At 38.6% G+C, this 19,023-nt stretch overlaps 1 protein-coding gene across 1 annotated transcript in view; it reads right to left on the reverse strand.

Annotated features, from left to right (window-relative positions):
* The window catches only part of EPB41L4B (erythrocyte membrane protein band 4.1 like 4B), a gene marked incomplete at its 5' end in the record, with an annotated part of 117,738 nt that overhangs the window by 33,383 nt on the left and 65,332 nt on the right, over nt 1-19,023 (reverse strand). The window contains 2 exons of the mRNA XM_031552800.1: nt 713-817; nt 12,783-12,850. Coding sequence (XP_031408660.1) covers nt 713-817; nt 12,783-12,850 — 173 coding nt within the window. The remainder of the gene's footprint in view (nt 1-712; nt 818-12,782; nt 12,851-19,023) is intronic.

Below are 19,023 nucleotides of genomic sequence, written 5' to 3' on the forward strand. Positions count from 1 at the left end.
TTTTTTCATTTTCTACTCTGTTCAATCCTCTAGTTTCTGATGACCTGAACCAATCTGATGGTTTTGATAGTTCATGTGAAAGACAACTCAACACACTAATTTCCACGTTTATCTCTAGACTCTAAAATTAGATGAATTGGGCGTAAATGGGATGCCAAATCTCTGTAGGCACAGATCACTCCTGCCAGGAATAAGAGAGCTAACTTAGCTGCCATAGCTGTAGTGCGCTCAGTAATATCTGTGTGTGACAAAATTGCAGAGAGAGAGAGAGACAGAAACAGACACTCGTTCCAGAGGGAATGGCTCAACACAACTTGAACACCCAGCAGCTAAGGGCTGTTTCCCTCATTTTGCAAATGGGATTGTAATGAAGCAGATAGAGCAGCCTTCTCCAACTCACACCAGGTCTTTGACATTTCATGTGGAAAAGAGATTTTTAATTTCTAATCAATAAGCTCCAAAAAACGCGAAGGGGTTGCACATCAGAAGTCAGTAACTGCAGAGAGATGGCAAATTCACCAAGTATTAAAAGCTTTAAGATTCTCAGAGATGAAAGGAATGGTATCAGCCTAAGATCATTATCATGTAATTGCACTCATGCCTTTCAGAAAGCATAGCTAGAGCAATAATTAGCATCTCCTTCTTTCACAGCTGTAGCAGGCAAAAACATAGTGTTTTATAACACAAAAAGATAGTGTTATATGTTACTCACAAGCTGTACTGTCTTGTTAACTTCCTCACACGAGAAACTTTAATTTCCTGCTTTTCTGTAGGGCCAGATGATGGCGTAGTTTCAGGTCGCACTGGAGCTGGACTTCTAAAAATAACAAGAAAAATATATGTGGCACAGTCTTTATTTAAACTACTTCAGGCACGTTAACAAAGTTCTAACTCATCAACACATGTTTATCTTGCAAATTGGCAAGTGCTCATTGAAGTTCATCCTTTTGTTCCATTTATAGTCCACGGGCCAGTGTGCATGAACAGAAAAGGACATGTGAATCCACTCTCCTGTGCACTGCACGCCTTTTATAAAAGCAGTGGCTGATTAAAAATACAGAACCTATGTAAAAGCCCATGTGGAAGCGTTGCTGTTTCCAAAAGACAACATTTTAATAATGGCCCAGCTATTCAGTCATGTCAGAAATATTTTTACCCAAAAAGCTTTTAGCAAAAATTAATTTTATGGACTGCAAAACCTGTTCTGCTCAAAATCGAAGGATAATGTTCAATTTTGGGTAAAAACTGTATTGGAAAGAACAGTTCAAGGAAAATGAACTAATGAATTTGATCCAAAAAAATATATACTTATGAGAAATAAATGCAAAACTGAAATATGTTTCAGATGCTCATGAATGTGAAACACAACTGCAGAGCTCCAGCAAAGATCAGAAATGGGAATGAGGAGACCCACGTAAAAGGATCTGCTGCTCAACCATTTATTCTTAGAGTTGACTTAGACTCGGATACAAGATTTTCATGACCTTGGAAAGAAATATTTTCGGTCATGAACTTAAGATAATTCGTTTCTCTTCATGTCACTTAAATACTATTTTTATGTGAAGCAACACATTATGATTAAATATACTGCATGTGTATTAGAAATGCTATAAACACAATAAATATGCCAAATATTGAAGGAGTAAATTCAAAGTCTTGATTAACAAATAACGTGTGGGCTGTTTTCTGCAATTTAATCTGAAGTCAGATACTATATTAAGTACCTAAGTAGCCTTAATGATTGCCACTGGGACTACTCATGTACTGAGTAAAACTGGCAGAAGTGATTCAACCTTGTCTCTAAAATTATGTGTTTGGGTTGAATTTTTTGAGTCCATTTGCAAATCACTCTTCTAAAGTCATAATAAGATAAGCACATAATCTTCAAAATTGCAGTTCCCTCTGATGCCGATGTGGGCTTAAAAATGTATTAATTATCTGATAACTTCTGAACCTGTTGTCCAGCTACAACTGAGCACAGTAGGAAGGCGTAGCCTTCAGACTATATTTTCAGGCTTCCTGTGTGTTTTTTGTCACTACATACATATCGTAACATGAAAGAATTCTGCAAGAGTACTAAGGACATGCAAATCATAAACAAGATGCGACTAATTCCACTTCTCGTGCAAAAACTTTGGTCAACTGTTTTCCTGCTTTTTGATCCCATTAATTTCAAGAATCCAGTACAGATTGCAACACAATTCAGATCTCATTAGAATCATAGAATCCTAAGAGTTGGAAGTGACCTCTGAAGGCCGTGCAATCTAACCCCCCTGCTATGAACAGGGACACCAGAGCTAGATGAGGTTGCCCTGGGCCTGATCCTGCCTCACCTGAAAGCCTCCAGGGATGGGGCATCAACCACATCTCTAGGCAACGTGTTCCAGTGCCTCACCACCCTCACTGTAAAAGATTTTTTTCTTCTATCTAACCTAAATCTACCCTCTTTGAGCTCATTCCCTCCTAGTTTCAGGGTCAGATTAATGAAGAACAATCCAGCCTAATTTTCAGACTCCTTTCTGAGTTTCCAAGGCTGGCAGTTAAGAAGAGAAAAGAGCCTAAACTGCCTTTTCTTAATCTCTAAGTCAGTACATCTGATTTGCAAATCTGTGAATCAACATCATGATGGAAGCCCCTAACAATATTTTCAAGTCAAGCTTTTGGAATGGATGATTGCTCCAGTTAGACTGCTCTTTAGACAGTTGGTGCTAGATCAAAAGTAGCTTCTGACAACTGAAAAAAATGTAAGCTAGTGTTATCCAAAGTGATTTTCAATTCAAGTTTTGACATAAGTAGGATAAATATGTGAAGACCTTTTTAATGACTGGATCTGATGGTCAAATCCTCAAGGGGTGTAAATGTGTATAATTCCATTATTTTCAGCTCACAAGTTCAGAAACATATCAGATAAGATTCTTGCTCTGAGTGATCAGTTCCTACAATTCTCCAATAACTTCCCATGCTGATAGTTTCAAAAGCTCACCTCTCTCACCAACTAAAGGAAGCAGGAGTAAAAACAGTGATATCAACTACACTGAAAAAGGTGCTTAAAAATTATAATGAGCAATGCACTCATCGTATCAAGGGACTCAGGAAACAGCACAGTAACAAATCTATTTCTAGTTCATTGCCACTCCAAATTTCTGAAGATAGCATTATAATCTCTGATGAAAGTAAATCAGATATTTTAATAGAAATGAAAAACGGAAATGACCATTTCAGTTCCTTCAGAAAAGTTCATTTTACGAAGTCTGTATACCTCCACTGATTCCATGGGATTACAATCTTTAAAAAGGGGAGGAGGCAGGACTTTTGAAATAGTTATCTTAGCCCTCAAATTCTGTTTTTTTCTGTAAAAAAAAAACTGCCATTTTGTAGCTCAAGCAGTTTATAATCACTACAAAAAAAAACAGAAAGGAAACTGACTTAAATATGTGAAAAGTTTGGACATTTTAAGTCTGACTTTCCTTTATAAAAATGTTCCCATGAAAAATTTCACTCAGCTGTGATTAAAGGTGATCAAGAACCAAGTGACCTATTCTCTAATCCAAAATCTTCTTATCTCCCTTTGAATGCTGTACATGTTTGAGTGAACAATTAAAGAAAAAGCCAAGAGGCAGCACCACAGGACACACCTTCTTTACAAGTGACTGCATCCCACTCATTTATCCTGCAAAGACGATACAATTTTAAGAGAAAAAAACTCTATTATTGTAAACATTTTTTGTTTGAGGCTGGGTGCAGCGATTATCTGCTGATGATATTTATCAGGCCCCTGAGAGAGACCTGAGTACCACTTAATGGCACATTTCCAGCAGCTGCCGGTTAGCTGGTGCATAAACTGATCTGACCTTGGAACAAAAAGCAGCAGAGGCAATGCCTCCATCCGAGGAGGTTGGCTGAACCTATTCTACCATGAGCACAAGATGTAATGTTAGACTGCTTCTACCTACTGCAGAGATTGATTCTCACGCTCGTTAAAACCTTGGTAGTGTAGTCCTTCCAACACCAGCCTAAAATATCCCTGACAACTCTTTTTTCATCTCCACTGTATGCTCTCCCCAAGTGTACTTCCTCAATTCTAAACCATTGCTACCCTGACTTCATACACCAGATGCAAGAGGTGCTGAGCTTGATCAGCTTGGAGCCTTATCTATCTCACTGGTATTCCTGAAAAAGAAGCAACTTTAAAGAAGAATGGCGTCTATTGTTATCTTTTGAATTCTACAGCCAGAATCTATTACCTTAAATAAAAAAAGTAGGCTTCTTGAAGAGAAACCTTACTGTAATTTTGCCTCTTTAAAGAGAGTCATTATGTGTGATATGATCATTTGTAGTGTATGGCCCCATGTGCAGTAAATTCTGCAAGCCCGAACAAAACCTGAAATGTTGTAGTTCAAGATGACATAGACTTCAAAGAAGAAAAAACAAAGTGTAGTATATTATAATTCCTTTATAAAGTTCAATTTCGGTGTCATAATTCGTAAGTATCCTTTTCTGTTATAACAGTATCTAACCACTCCAGCACAAAAATGAAGGCACCGAACTAAGATGGAGTTACTAACGACTTGGCACCTCACATAGAAACATATCACCTCTTGGTGAGAATGACACTATCAGGACTGATGTCAGCATGCAGCAGTAGCTACCTCTGCACTGAAAGCCCCAGCAGAGCATGCCTTGCTGAGCCAACAAAGTCCTAAAGAAAGACCCCAACACAGAGCTGCTGAGAAATACAAAAAAAGCAGACTTCAACAAAGCCACAGAGATCAAAATTGCTAAGACAAGAGGCAGAGGTTAACAGTTCCGTGGTTTACAAGGATACAGCATACCTGCATAAAAGTTGACTTGTATTTGCATGCTAATTTACGGGAAAAATAAAATACTGTTTGATTTTTGCCTTCACAGATTCCTTTGAGTAGTAACATCATTGTGAAATCTCGAGGAGAAAAAAGAAGGAAAAATGAAACAAGAAGAGAACTATTTGATAGATGCCTTCTCTTATGTATCAGTGACGTAGCCTAGAAGGTGAAGCAAACACACATAAGCAAATCTTTTCTCAGTCTGCAGTCTAAGGGTTTCACACAGTTGTTTCTTTTCCAAAGCTATAGCCATCTGAAGCTAGGAAACAATAATATGTGTCCCTTCACTCTGAAAGGCCAGTTTTTTCCAGAAGAAATGTTTAGCCCCCAGGAAGATTATCTGGACATTTGAAAACTATTGCCAGCATCACATTTTCAGAATAAAGTTGTGGGTTTTTTTAATTCTTGTACCTTGACTGGGGTATTTCATCAATTTTGCCTCAGCAAAGGTCTGAGTACTACTCCTTTCTCCGTAGTTCTGAGATAAAGAATGTAATTCATCATCATCTGACTTCAGGCAACAAGACACAGAGGTCTTTAACATCAGCAGTGAAGTCAAAATACATACATAGGTGTCCTATCTGCAGTCATTAAAGCAGACTGGCAGGGAAATGGTATGCAAGAGTTCAGTCTGAATTATGAAATTGATGCAGAAATCACTGATTGAGTATCCTTGTTCTGTCTTGTAAAACATCAGAGTAGCTGATCCATTAAGATGTCTACTGGAATGAGACCAAGGTGATATGCATTTAGCTATTTAGATTGGGTTTGGTAAAGCTGGTTGAAATTTATCAGTTGGAAAATGACTTTTTTCTTTTTTTTTAAGATGGAGGCTTACTGAAAAATCAGCTTTTGATTTTTTTAAGAAAATGTCAACATATATATATATAACATGTTTAGTTTTCCAAAAACATTTCATAATACATTTAGAAGGAGATATTTATTTATAATTAAAAAATTAAACTCTGCCTCATTGAATTAAATCTGTTGTGATTCTATGAAAACAATGAAAACAAAACCTGCTTGGATTCACTGAAGTCCATCTCAGGGAAGACCAAGCTCATAATTTTTTTATCATTTTCAATTTTGGCTTAAGTGTTCTTTTGTACATGCCTATTAGTTCAGGGAAATGAATTCCTTGACTTGACAGAAGTTGCCCATAATGGTCCAGGTGATTTGCATATTCTTAGCTTCCAAATGCCAACATGGACATCATCCTCCACAGCTCTCACTGGATGACCTAGAACTTCAGCTCTGCGATGCTTAGAAACTATCTTCTTAGAAACTATCCATGGTCAAAGCCCTGGTCTTACAGAGCTGAAGTCATTTGACAGTTTTGTAAGATTTGTTGTTGGATACAGTGACCATCAGAGCTCTGTGGACTACAGCTTGTCTATGAAATTCCTAAATGAAATTTGTGTTTTGGGTCTTGAAGTCTTGAATAGAAAGGGAAAAGTAGAAAGGGAAAAGCACTAGAAGGCCCCAAATACCTGGAGTGACATATTGCCTTTGATGATACATTTATACTTACAGTTTTATGTATGTTTACATCTTTTCAGTAAGAAAAGGTGTAGGACATATCTGTGTCACACTGAAAAGCAGCAAATCTCGTAGCCTAGTGCACATCAGAAGCATAAGCCACTGCAGAGATATCTCATTCTGACAATTTGCATGAGCAAAGCTTACCCTGCTCTGAAGAGTGCTTAAGACTACTTCTCTTCATTCATCTGTAGCTTGTACAACTTGATTTAATTTAATATTTTCCATCCTTCTTTTCTGGTGCGCAGCACCATCAAGCTGTGAGATAACATTTAATTTTACATTACATGTTGAGCAGCTTCTAATGTAATTAGTCTTAATGTAACAGTGTAATTTGGTTTTGGATTGAAAGATTTACAAAGAAAATTGGAATAAATGAATGCACAAAGCACCAGCTGGTGCTTATACCTACTCCCACAATCATATGCAATCCTATGAAAGATGAGATAATTTGGATAACAAGGATCAACAAAGAGTGCTGCAGCAGTTGGCCTAAACAGAAAGAAATCCACAGACAAATCCTGAACCATGTGGGATGTAAAGCATGCCAGAGCTGGTAACAATCCAAAAGCATGTTATAAGGGAAAACAAACACTGCAGTCCGTAAATGTACCACATGGAGCACAGCAGCAAATCACAACAGAGACAACAACTGTTGTAGTTGATCAGAAAATGAGAGGACTTCAGATGAAGAAGGCTCTTTGCTGACAACTTGGGCACATACCTCATAAATACATGAACTTGCATTTGAATGTGTGATCAGCAATTTGCATGAGTAATTTGCTGCATAATCTTCAACCTCATAGGGTTTCAAAATTCAGCAATACAAAATCACAGCTGACCTGATCTTGTGTTGGTGATGGACCTGTTTTGAGCTACTCTTGAAGACCTTCAACCATATCACCAGAAATAGAGATGTAACGTGTCTAAACTTTCCTGAACTACAAGTAACCATGAAGGAAAAGCACATTATCAGCAAATCTTGTCACCAGGATTCACGTCTTACACATTTGACTTCAACTGCTAATCAAACTTTGCTCAACTCCAGGTATTCCTGCTAACATTTTCACTGGCATGACCCAAGATGAAAGTTAGTCTTGGCAAACAGGCTACGCATGATGAGAGTTGATATTTTGATCTGTTCCAAAGTATCAACAGTTCCTAACATCTGTACTAAATCAGCCTAATTCTCCACACGCAGAAATTCCTGAAATGAGTGCACCAGAGTGATACCGGGAATTATATTTAGCTGTTTGAAGAAGAGAACAAAACAAGAGATACGTAGACCTTTAAATTAAATATAGCCAATCTCAGTGTATATGAATGTGCGCATATACACTCACGCATACACATTATAGTTGTATCCAGGTGGTCATAGCCAGAGAGAAAATAGATACTTAAAAGAGTTTTCAGGAGAGGTTCACGCACAGACATTAGGGAAGTTGTATGGATTGTTCTTCTGTGTGGCAGAACACTGAACAAGGAGAGAAATCATGAAAGGAATTCTCCTGATGAGGTTCTGTAGGTAGTCATATGCTTATTGCATTTAACAGATCAAGTAGACTGGCAATTAAGCAGAAATTTTATCAAAAGGAAGTTCAGGACGTTATCTGGCTAGCAGCCTGTCCTTTCACTATGAAGTAGGTGAGGTCTATAAAAAGGTGAAGAGGTGACTATGTGATTCACATTCCCTTTATAATGTTGCAGGTGAGAAACCTCACAAGATGGGACAGACTCTGATCAAGAGGAAACAGTGACTAGAGATAGCAATCAAGTGCATGACAACAATTTTTATATTTTCTGCGATATTTACATACGTTATACAAGCTTTCTGGCAGATAGCCTGAACCCTGATCAGTCAAGGCTAAATGAATCAAATAATAAAATCCAATTGGAGGAAGGTGATAAGAGCCTTGTCAAAACTATACATAAGAACCTGCAGTAATCTCTGACCTGAATTACATTAGATATCAGAAAATTCTCCCTGAGCTCTTGTCCTTCAATCTGGACACTGAGTTGGGTGGCTGAGTGCTGGGAATTTTCCAACAGAAAGGCAGTACCTTTGATACTTCCTCAAAATCCCTTCTGGCCCAATCAGTACCATGATAGATCTCATGATACTAAAGAAGAAAACGTTCTGTCAGAAAAGACTTTTCTAGCTCTCATGAAAGACAAATTCCTCTTGTTGGTACATAAAAGGAACTGACAAGATCCTTGCTTCCTTTCACATGGGGAGCAGCACACTGGGCCCTTCCCATAGGGTGTTGCTCTCTCAATGACTTTTCCAAATTGCTGAATTTCTAAGAGCATACAAAATTCTCACTACTGAGGCTGTGAACTACCACAGCTTCTTCTTAGCCTTCCCAATTCTATGGAGTAAATGAAGCCAGAGAACGTGAGCTGGAAGCATTAATTTGCAACCTCTCATCAAATTTGCTCCAGACTTGAAGGATTAAAATGAGATTGTACTTAACTCTCATATACAGGATATCTCAAAAGAACTATTAAAAACAAACAAAAACAAACAAACAAAAAAACACCAACTGCAAAGTGACTGGCCCAGCTAATTCCACACTAGACCAGTGTTCACACAAGCATATTTTTGCAACCTGCCATAAGAAAGCTTTCTTCACTATGCAAGGTAGTAATTGCAAGCTATCTGTATTTCGTCCTGAGTTGATATAGGCAGTATATAAAATAAAATTAAATATGCAAGGGTATAAATAAATAACCTGTTTTCCCAGGTATTTCTTCTTTTATGTAATACGGCATTATGCTCTGCCTTGTCCAAATTTCTTATGTTCCAGCTGTAGCTGAGTTGTATTTCACTTTATGTATTATTTGGATATTGATGAAACCATGTGCTTTCAAGTCTGTTGCAACAGACCTGTAACAAGGACAATTCTAACTTTTCTTAGCAGGATTTCTGTGTCTTATCAAGATAACTCAGGGCTCCCCTATTTAGTTTGCTTTTGAAATTCGTCTCGTATTCATCGCTCTCATTTGACTTTTTTCAACTGAGGGTTCTGTCATGTGCAGCATGGATGGATCCTGCTGAAGCACTGCCACTGTCCAGATCTGCTGCCCTGTTTTTTATCAGCAAAGCAAAAAACAGCAGAGTCAGCAAAGGAGATGCATGACTATTTTTCAATTCATAGTGCACTATTTTGGCCTTAACTGCAGAATAAAGAGGGCATAAGCTGGAACACTGTAGCATGTATTGGGTTGACTGAGTTACCAGCTTTTCCCTCAGTGAATGGGAACCAGCAACTAGAAGAGTTTGGGGGAATAAAAACAACATTTCCAGAGGAGAGAGCCATAAAAACGAGCAGCTTCCAGAAGTAGGAAGGAGAAAGGACTGTACCATCCTGTGGGCCCACATCTTCCTGAGCCTTAATCTGATGTCTACATGTTAGGTATTATGAGGAAAATCAGGAGATACATGTTCTACTTCCAGCCTGTGCATCTACTGACAGAACGAATTTCAAAAGCCTTGTCCTCCTGAAACTGGTAAAACTACTGCAATTTCAACATCAGGCATGTTTCTTTTTCTGCCCATATGTGATGACCTTGCTATGGAAGGATATGCAGTTTGCCAACAGACACAGAACAAGAGTGAATAAGCCAAAAGATACACGATGGCTTAGCATAAGCGCAACATTTTACACCATTCTGAGGCGGTGCCCAACAAAATGACTGGAGACCTGCTTGTAGCAAAAATGGTTATTCCACCCGTATATATGAGTAATTGCTAGATGAACCAGAACTAATTCCATGAAGAGCTATAGCAGTTGTTAGTCAAATTGAGTTTGCCATGGCAGATGCTAAAATAATTGCTCAGGGGGATTGCAGGCCATATCTAAGCAGTTAAATCATTACAAGTGGAATCTTCGGACTGGCAATGGATGAGAGAACGAGGTGGTAGCAAAGAGAGCATCATTTTTTAATCAAACAAACACTACTGCCCTTCTTCCTCACGTTCTATTTCCCTATCTGTATGAAGAATTTAACATTTTCACAGATGTTATTCTATAGGCACAGACACACACAAGAATGTCCTCAGGGGTACTTGCAAGAATAGAAATTATGTTTCCTGAAGAGGGTTGTTTTACAAAGGATATTTGTATATTTCTCAACTAATGCACAGAAAAACTCCTAGGTGACTTGTCTAGCTAGTATTAACTAACCCTTGACTATACTCGCATGCAATTCTTAGCAAAGCAAAGTCTCATTTTTGTCTATCCAAGTCTTCAAAATAGAAATTACACAGGACACTGGTGGCAAATAGGTCACACACACTGGCTGTATGCAGGCATGTGTATGTCCTTGAAGAACAGGGAGTCAATTGAAGGAGAAAGAGAATTGGTTAGGCAGTGTATTTTGTTTGCATTATTCTTCAGATTATGAATGCAGGCTCTTAAAATGAGTCTGTTTCTGAGCATTGATTACTTGTATATTTTCACCTCCAGAACACAGGCGCAAAGCAATAAAACAATACAATTTCATTTGTCACAACTGACTGTGGAGGAAATAATACTTGACATAAACTAGATACAAATATTAGACACGTCTACACCAGACTGCTGCATATTGAGACCTTCAGAGTTGTTATGAGTTCATAAACTTGGATATATGCAAAAGAAAAAAGCAAAATGAGCTTTGTAGCCAGGTTGCCAACCTTCCTTACGCTAAAGAGTATATCACCTCACACAGCATACAACTCATTTACAGCTCAGCATGATGAAGAAGAGAATCTATCACAAAACGGGAAATAGAAAGGTCTTCCTCTTCTATGTTATGCAGAAGGTCAACAAAGGTCAGTAAAGAAAACAAGTCTTTAGTTGTCTTCCAAACCAGGTCCTCCCAAACTCCTTCTGGAACTGACAGCAATTCAGCAAAGAGTGTTCATGGCAAAGACAATAAGTGAAACTCATTTCTATTAAACAAAGGAACACGTCACTGCATAACATACACAAATAATTTTCTCATGGGTCCTAAGAAAATGTGGTAGTGGCCTAAAAATGGCAATGGTAGAAGAGAATGAGAGATTTGAAATACCAACTAGACTTTGCAGACCCTTGGAAAGTCACTGCCTGCCAGGTTAGAAGGATTATCTCTGCAGGATGTCCTGAGATGAGACATGTGGAGAACTGGGATTCATAGCTCTACTGCAGACAATCCAGGGACTGCCACAGAAAGTAATATCATCCTCCTGCCTCAGCACCACCAACAATCCTCACCATCCTTCTCTCTGTAACTGTTTTCACTACACAAATGTAGCATCTCTGCTAGTATAAACTGATCAGAAAGCAATTTTTGAATGAAATGTTTTTGGGAGACTTGCTAATTTATCACCTTCTAGGAAGGGTACACACTTGAAAAAAAAGGGTTGGCACATTCTCACCATTATAGCTGTTTTGTTCTGAGTTCAAAATAACTTATTTTGTCAAACATAATTCATTAGCTCACTCAGTCAGCCTTTCCTATAAGATGCTAAAATGCCTTTTAGTAGGAAGAGTCAACACTGGAAAGTTATACTTTTAAAAAATGAGATAACTAGTACTTTGAGATATATAGTACATACACACAAGCATATATATACAGCATGTGCATCAGCATAATCAGCTGATTAACAGTGGTGATTGCAATGACAGAAATCCATACCTGACACTAAAGATGTCCAAAGTGATGGCACTACCATACGTTTAGATGGCGGCAATTTCCAAATACCTATGCTGTAACCACCACTCTAATCATCTGCTGAAAGACAGCATACTGTGCTATTCAAATAATATTTAAATAAAATTAATAATCTCTCTCCATCCAAAGAAGAAAGATGGATATCCTCTACCAACAGAAAAAACGTAATATCCGAAGTAGTCACTCCTGCCTGGTAAGATAAGCAAATGAGTCACTATTTTGAAGGCTGTATACCTTTTTTTTTTTTTTTTTTCCCCAACTAGAATACCTGCAGAAGTCAGAAAGAAGGACAAACACAAAGATATTCCATCTTGGATGCTTAAAACTTCTCTAATCCAAAGTCTATAAACACTGACATTGTTGCATAAGCTTTTCCATACTTGGAAAAATCACTAGACTTGATTTTTTATTAACCTTGCTCTTATCAATTTTTTAAATATTGATACTCATCTTGACTTTTAGAATTGAGATTTTATGGATTCTTCAGCTATATCTGATTCTTATGAACAAGATAAAGCCCTTTCTGTTAGACATCTTCTCCTTGGGTCATTGCTTGATGAACTTATGAACTTTACACAGCAACTTGGGTATGAGTAAATGGACTTCTTGGGATAAAGTTTGGAAAATGGCTTATTAAATCAAGTATTTATTTGATTTCCCTACGGACAAGAAGCAACAGACCTTACATTAGGGTCCTGCAGGCTGGAGGTCTTACTGGGATTTACAAAAGAAGTCTCTTCTTTCACAGCCTGTTAAAAGAAGGAGTTACAGTTTAGTACAACATCCATACACTTAGGATTATATATCTTTACTTCAAAATATTCCTGTAGGTACCTCATAAAACTGCAATGACCAAATGCCTCCTCTGCCCAGAATAAAAAGCATAGATATTTTTAAATCATCATCAAACGCTGAGATTCACTGTGATGAGCTACAATGTACAATACAGAGAGCAACAGTGATAGGAAGAGATTGGGTAAGGATAAAGGAGGGGGAAGCAAAGGAACACAAATATCTATTTATGTTTCTCCCAGAAAGCAGAAATAATAAAAATCAGTCCAGGCAAACATGCTGATATTTGAGCTGTTCTTTCAATTGGAGTAAAATAAATATTTACATAGGCTAATCAAAATCACGTCAACTCAACAGCTTTTCATTCAGTTGTTAGAAAAATATACTGAAAAAATGAGATCCCCTACAAATAATTGCTCTGCACATGCAGTTCACAGAAAATCTCACCCATTACCGCTCTCTGCTAAATTACAGCATCCTCTGTCTCTCATATCATTTGTCTATAGAGTAGAAAATACTAACACTGCAAAATGACTTACATGGAAATTGCTTGATTACCCAGGAAACGCCCAGTTTGGGCAGGTGTTAGTAGATTATACTCTTCAACTGAGAGGCAGGGTTCCACAATCCATGTGTAAATGCCCATTTCAAGGCAATACTGCACCCTTCTATAGAAAATACTGGCTGAAGACACAGGAGTATCTCCAAATCAATAATGGACTTAGCAGGCTCTGACATTTCCATTCTGCTAAATGTATAGATGGAGCTGATGCAGGTCTACAGCAGAGTAATTCTTCAGTGCTCAACATCTGAACCATAATAATTTGAGGGCACTAGTGGAGATCAAATTGCATTAAATGTGTCGGTCTCATTCTGCTCAATAAGGATGAGACAGGATTCTTCAAATCAGATCAAAGGATTTTACAGGCATATAAAAAAATTGTAAATTTGACAAGACGTTCCATTCAATGCAGATCAATACATTCCATTTGAGTGTGCTCATAAGAAAAAAAAAAGAAAAAAGGAAATTAAGGCCTGAGTTTCTTCTATATCTCAATAGTAAACTAAAAAATATCAGAAGTGATGCTCAGTGCTTGGGGAAATCACCCAAGTCATGATAGTTTTAGGTTAGTTTCCCCCTTGTGCCAGAGTGAACAAGCCCCTATTGCCACTTGTCAGTTCACTATTTATCAGAGCATCAGCCATGCTGGTCATATATGGTGCACACTTGTACACGCAATTACCTGTAAGGTCCATTAAACCTGGAAGCCTGGTAGAAAGCAAATTCACTCCTGTGGCTGCTCCAGCGCAGGCAAATACCTGAGGTGATGAGCTAGGCAGTATTTTCACTTAAGGGTTTCCTCAACCCTTCCCTTTAGGGTTGTTGCACCTTGTGTCTTAATACTGAAACCATCATTGACATAGTCAGCATAGACCCTCTCCTGAGGATCTGGTTTGCACAGAGGAAGATACTCTATGGCTTGTTTACACAAAGGATAACAGGACCAGCAGTAGGGACTGGTTAAGCATGGCTAGTTTCTTAAGTGCCCTAAATATTAAGGAGCCAGATAAAAGGGGGACACGATCACACCTTCGCTATCATTGTAGCACAGCCACCAAATGTTTTACAGCTGAAGTTTTCAGTGAATTAGCATCATGCCATGAATAATTTCAGAACCAGAAGTGTTATTTTTTAATTTTGAGAAATTTATAATCATAATAAATTCAACTAATTTCTAGAAACCCTATTTTTTTCCTGCTGATTTCCTAGTAGCTCTGTCTAGCCTAGTATTTAGTCACAATCCAGTGCTTTCTTTAAAGGAAACTTATTTATTTATTTATTAGGAATGGAGAGAAAGCATTGAAAATCACTCTTTGTTGACACAGAAGAGCACTGAAATAATTTTTCTTTGTTCTGCAGAAATTATAATGCTTTTTATAAAGCTGTTGTTTCTGAAAGCTGTAAGCATGAATCCACAGATCAGAAACTTAATACACAGCATCTTCTTTCACACTGATGTCTTAGCAACATTTTATTGTTAAGCCTGACAAGCTAGCTGTTTATGATGTGTCAAATTGGCAACCTTTTAAACTGTAATTTTTACTTTATTCCAATTTTCACCAAATTAATTGAGCTGCATTTTGAGATGCACTTGAACACAACAATAAAAAGAGAACATGGGGGTGAAGGATGCAAAGCAGGGGCTGTGGCCAAGATCGAAATGATTAAAATTCTGCCTACATAAACACCATAAGATCTCATTAACCAGTTGAGAGGACTTCATTGTATCATTCCCTAACAACTGCCCCTTGGTTTCTTATGCGTTCTGTGGCTACATTACCATCTTCTTTTGACTTCTCTGCAAAAGTAGGTTAAGCCTACTTCTCAAGAAGTAGTATACTCCTAAGCAGCATGATCAACACTCTGAGAAACATCCTTTGTATTAATTTTCTCCATTATTACTCATGCCTCAGAGAACAGAAGAGAATTGGGTACCTACAAATAAATACGGTAGATTAGCGACCAAGTAACCCCACTCTAAACTGGGGGGAGAAAGGGAGTACATGAAGAAATGGAGGCGCCTGCTGAGCCTCAGGTGATGCAGGTGTGCACTGGCAAGTGCACATCAGTAAGGATGGGAGAATTCTCCCCAGCTCTACACCTCTTCTCCTTGCCTATGGATGAATGGACACAGGAGAACGCTACACCTGTGAACATTTCTGCAAAGGTCCTCAGCCATCAGCACCTATGTTTCCTTTGCTTTACTTGCTTGCTTGTTGGGCTTTTCTTCTTGGTTTGTTTTCAGAAGGAATTGGGTAAGTCATCAGCTGACTGCTTCTTTTGCTTTTCCTTCTAATTAGGCAAATAACACTCAGTAACTGTGCAAAGACATCCTCAGCCTTATTGTAAAGATGTGAACGTTACAATTGCACACACCACATACATACACTCAAAATAATCATTTATATAGAATCAGATTCACTTCATAATTAGCCAAAGAGAAGCAAGCTGGCTTTTCTAGCTACCAGAATACAAAGCAAACAAAATTAAAGGTTGACCCATACCAATCAATTCACACAATATCGTTCTCTTTTTCTCCTTTCTTATCTGCACTGGGCCTACAGCAAAAATATAGAAATAAAAAATCTTAATGTTCCATTTTCATATGTCATTAACTTTCTCAATAGTTCTAGAAACAAAAGTAAAGCATTATTTTCTCATTCTAAAGACAAGAGACATACACGAAGAAAAATGCCACTGTACAGACTCTTTTCATAGGTAACTACTAAGAAAATTTAGTATGAAAAGAGGAGAAAATCATTTGAGTAACAGCAAAAGCATCTTGGGTATCTCTCTTTCATCACAAGGAGAATTGCTGTGGCCCTCTCATCCCATCCGATCTGTAACCGGAATCACTTGAATCAGCTAAAAGGCTTCATAAAGAATCTGATCACTGCAGCCAAGAGTCAGAGTCAGGTTCTTGTTTAAGTAAGAAAAGGGTCTGAAAGGGTCTCTTACAATACACATAGCAATTTCACAAAGTTCTCATATAGAGGAAGTAACAACACAGCTTTCATATGTTTGGAGATCTTCAGTGGTGAAGAAGCAATGGCTCTCAGTACAGTGGTCTGGAAATACTTGACATTGATTGCCCTTTCTGTCTGCGTAAGGATGTCTAGGTGCATAACAGGTTTTTTTTTAGCTCTTCATTAACATTTTTGTTATTTGTCAACCACACTGATTTTGGCTGATCTCATTAGATAATACAGGATAAGCAACATATCATTGGGAAAAACATCCTGCCAAAGTGAACCTAACTCGGTGATTTAATATATCAAACTTACCATTTCAGGCAGAAAAACATGATGATTAGGTCTCACAGGAATAGACTGCTGTTCCTTCCCCCAGAGCAGGGCTGAGAACCACACATCTCCTGGGCCATGGTTGGCCCCCAACACCTCACTGCAATTAGCACCATTCATCTCATCACATACTGGCACTTACAGCGAGGAGATGTAACTGACACATTGACAACGTGTTGTCACAGTCTTGTGACACCACTGCCATACTTGCCTTCAGTATCTCAGTGAATAACTTACAGATTTCTCTTTTTCTGTTTATCTAAATCCTCCTTCCTCTCCTGTACCTCAGCAAAGTTACCACATCATTTCCTCAGCTCCTTCCCTATCTTCAAAGTGCCACTGCTGAGTTATCATATACCATATATTGATTATCCTGGCCCACACACATCCAGAATCTTGTACTTTTATACCTGACTCCCTTTGTTTTCTATAGTCCCGCTTTTAAAGTTGAGCAATCCTGTTTCCATTCAGAGATAGAAGGCAGAGGATGTGAAGAAGAGCTAATTTTGAATTCCACTGTTATGAACAATTACAAGCAACGTGACGCTGCACCCACTGTTGTTGGATCTGAGAGTCCCAGCCCAGTCGCTTCTCTTTCCTTAGCCTGAAAACTTCTGGAGAGTTTATTGCTCATCCAAGTGGGTGACTAATAGCAAGGGCTACAGCAAAAGCATTGTGTGCATTAGGAGCTGTACAGGCTTCCCCCACAGCCTGTATATCTCAGCCACAACCTGCTGTACATGCGTAATTCCAGCCCTGATCTCTGCGCAAAGACAGTCAAACACTGGGGTTGCTTTTTGCTATCAGTAAGGATGGGTAAAGAGAGGGAGAAGAAAGCAAACAGGATCTCCTTGGTGATGGAAAGAGGTTAAAAAGTCGGAAAAGCGGATGGTTTCAAGGTACTTAAGTCAACATCTAGTGAAAGCTGAGAGCTCCTCAGGGAATCCAGAAGGATTTATTTAAGTCCTGTTATAAGAGAGACTGCATAAGATTTAAATCCTCGAGTGTCTTCCCCTCACCTAATCTATTTTCATTCATGACCTGATTAGGGTTTGAATCCAGCATTTGGAGTTTTATCCTTATGCGGATAAAGCTCCAAGGACTCAGTTTATATAAAGACAGTAAATTATTTCTAGGAGCAATGGCAAATACACCTAGATGTTCAGGTCGACAAGTCCTCAAACTTGAATCTTTCCACAAAGACACAGCATCACAAAAAAGGTAAGGAATCACCAAAAATGTAGTCAAGAAAGACTAGGTCTCTGAGTCATTTCAATTAATACACCCTTTCTACTATAAATACTGCATATGTCCCAGTCTCATTTGCATTTGTAGCGACTGCTTGCATCTATATACAGAATACAGGCTGCAGGTTGATACCGGTACCCATGTTGCCCTGAGACATTTTCTGCAGCACAGCTCAATCCTCTCCTGGATGCAGCTCGAGACAGCACAAATAACATGCACTTCTTCATGCGTTTGAAAAACTTGAAGCAAAACTGCATCATCGTCATCTGTACCTGCTTCTTGGACAGAGAGGAAAGAGAGACATGGCTATTGATGCTGGTATAAAAATTCACAAGTGTATAGGCTTGGGAAGAATGACAGTGTGAGAAAGAGGCCAGAGGAGTGAATGTGCCTTTGTTTACTAAGAATCAAGGCAGGAGAATCGACTGCTGAAGAACACAGACCTGTCCAAGGAGACCCTTACCAAGGGTTTCCCCTGGGGCTGATAAAGAAGAAGCAGAGAGAATAGAGCATTGTCTGGCAGGGCTGTGCCTGGGAAGAGGAGGAGAAAACCTCAGGGAAGAACCAGAGGGGAGGAAAATGCCTTTTCTCATCACTTTTGTCTTAACAAGCAACCCACAGTTGCAACAGGTTGGGAATACAAACACCACTTGTAGAAGATTTCTGGAACAAAACACAAGTTCTATGCCAAAAGAAGGAGCCCTACTGAGATGGTTGTACATTTGCTCAGGAGTCTGCACTTAATGCCAAGAATAATTAGGATTTGTCCACACCCAAGTAGATATAAACAGCAACCAAAACCTCTTGTGCCCATGAGTTGGGCCATGGTCTGCTTTGCAAAATGGACTCTTTGTGATACTAACAAGTTGTCCAATCAATCACACCATATCAGCACTGACTCATGCAAGCTGCAAAGGGGTTCTAAATGCCAGGCAGATTTGGTCTTTTGTATTCTGGCAGCTCCTCATTGCTGCCTTATACCTCTCTCTCTCTCAAGTGAAGAGCCTGGAATAAATGA

The sequence above is a fragment of the Meleagris gallopavo genome, chromosome 3 (assembly GCF_000146605.3).
Source record: "Meleagris gallopavo isolate NT-WF06-2002-E0010 breed Aviagen turkey brand Nicholas breeding stock chromosome 3, Turkey_5.1, whole genome shotgun sequence".
In the NCBI taxonomy this organism is placed as follows: domain Eukaryota; kingdom Metazoa; phylum Chordata; class Aves; order Galliformes; family Phasianidae; genus Meleagris; species Meleagris gallopavo.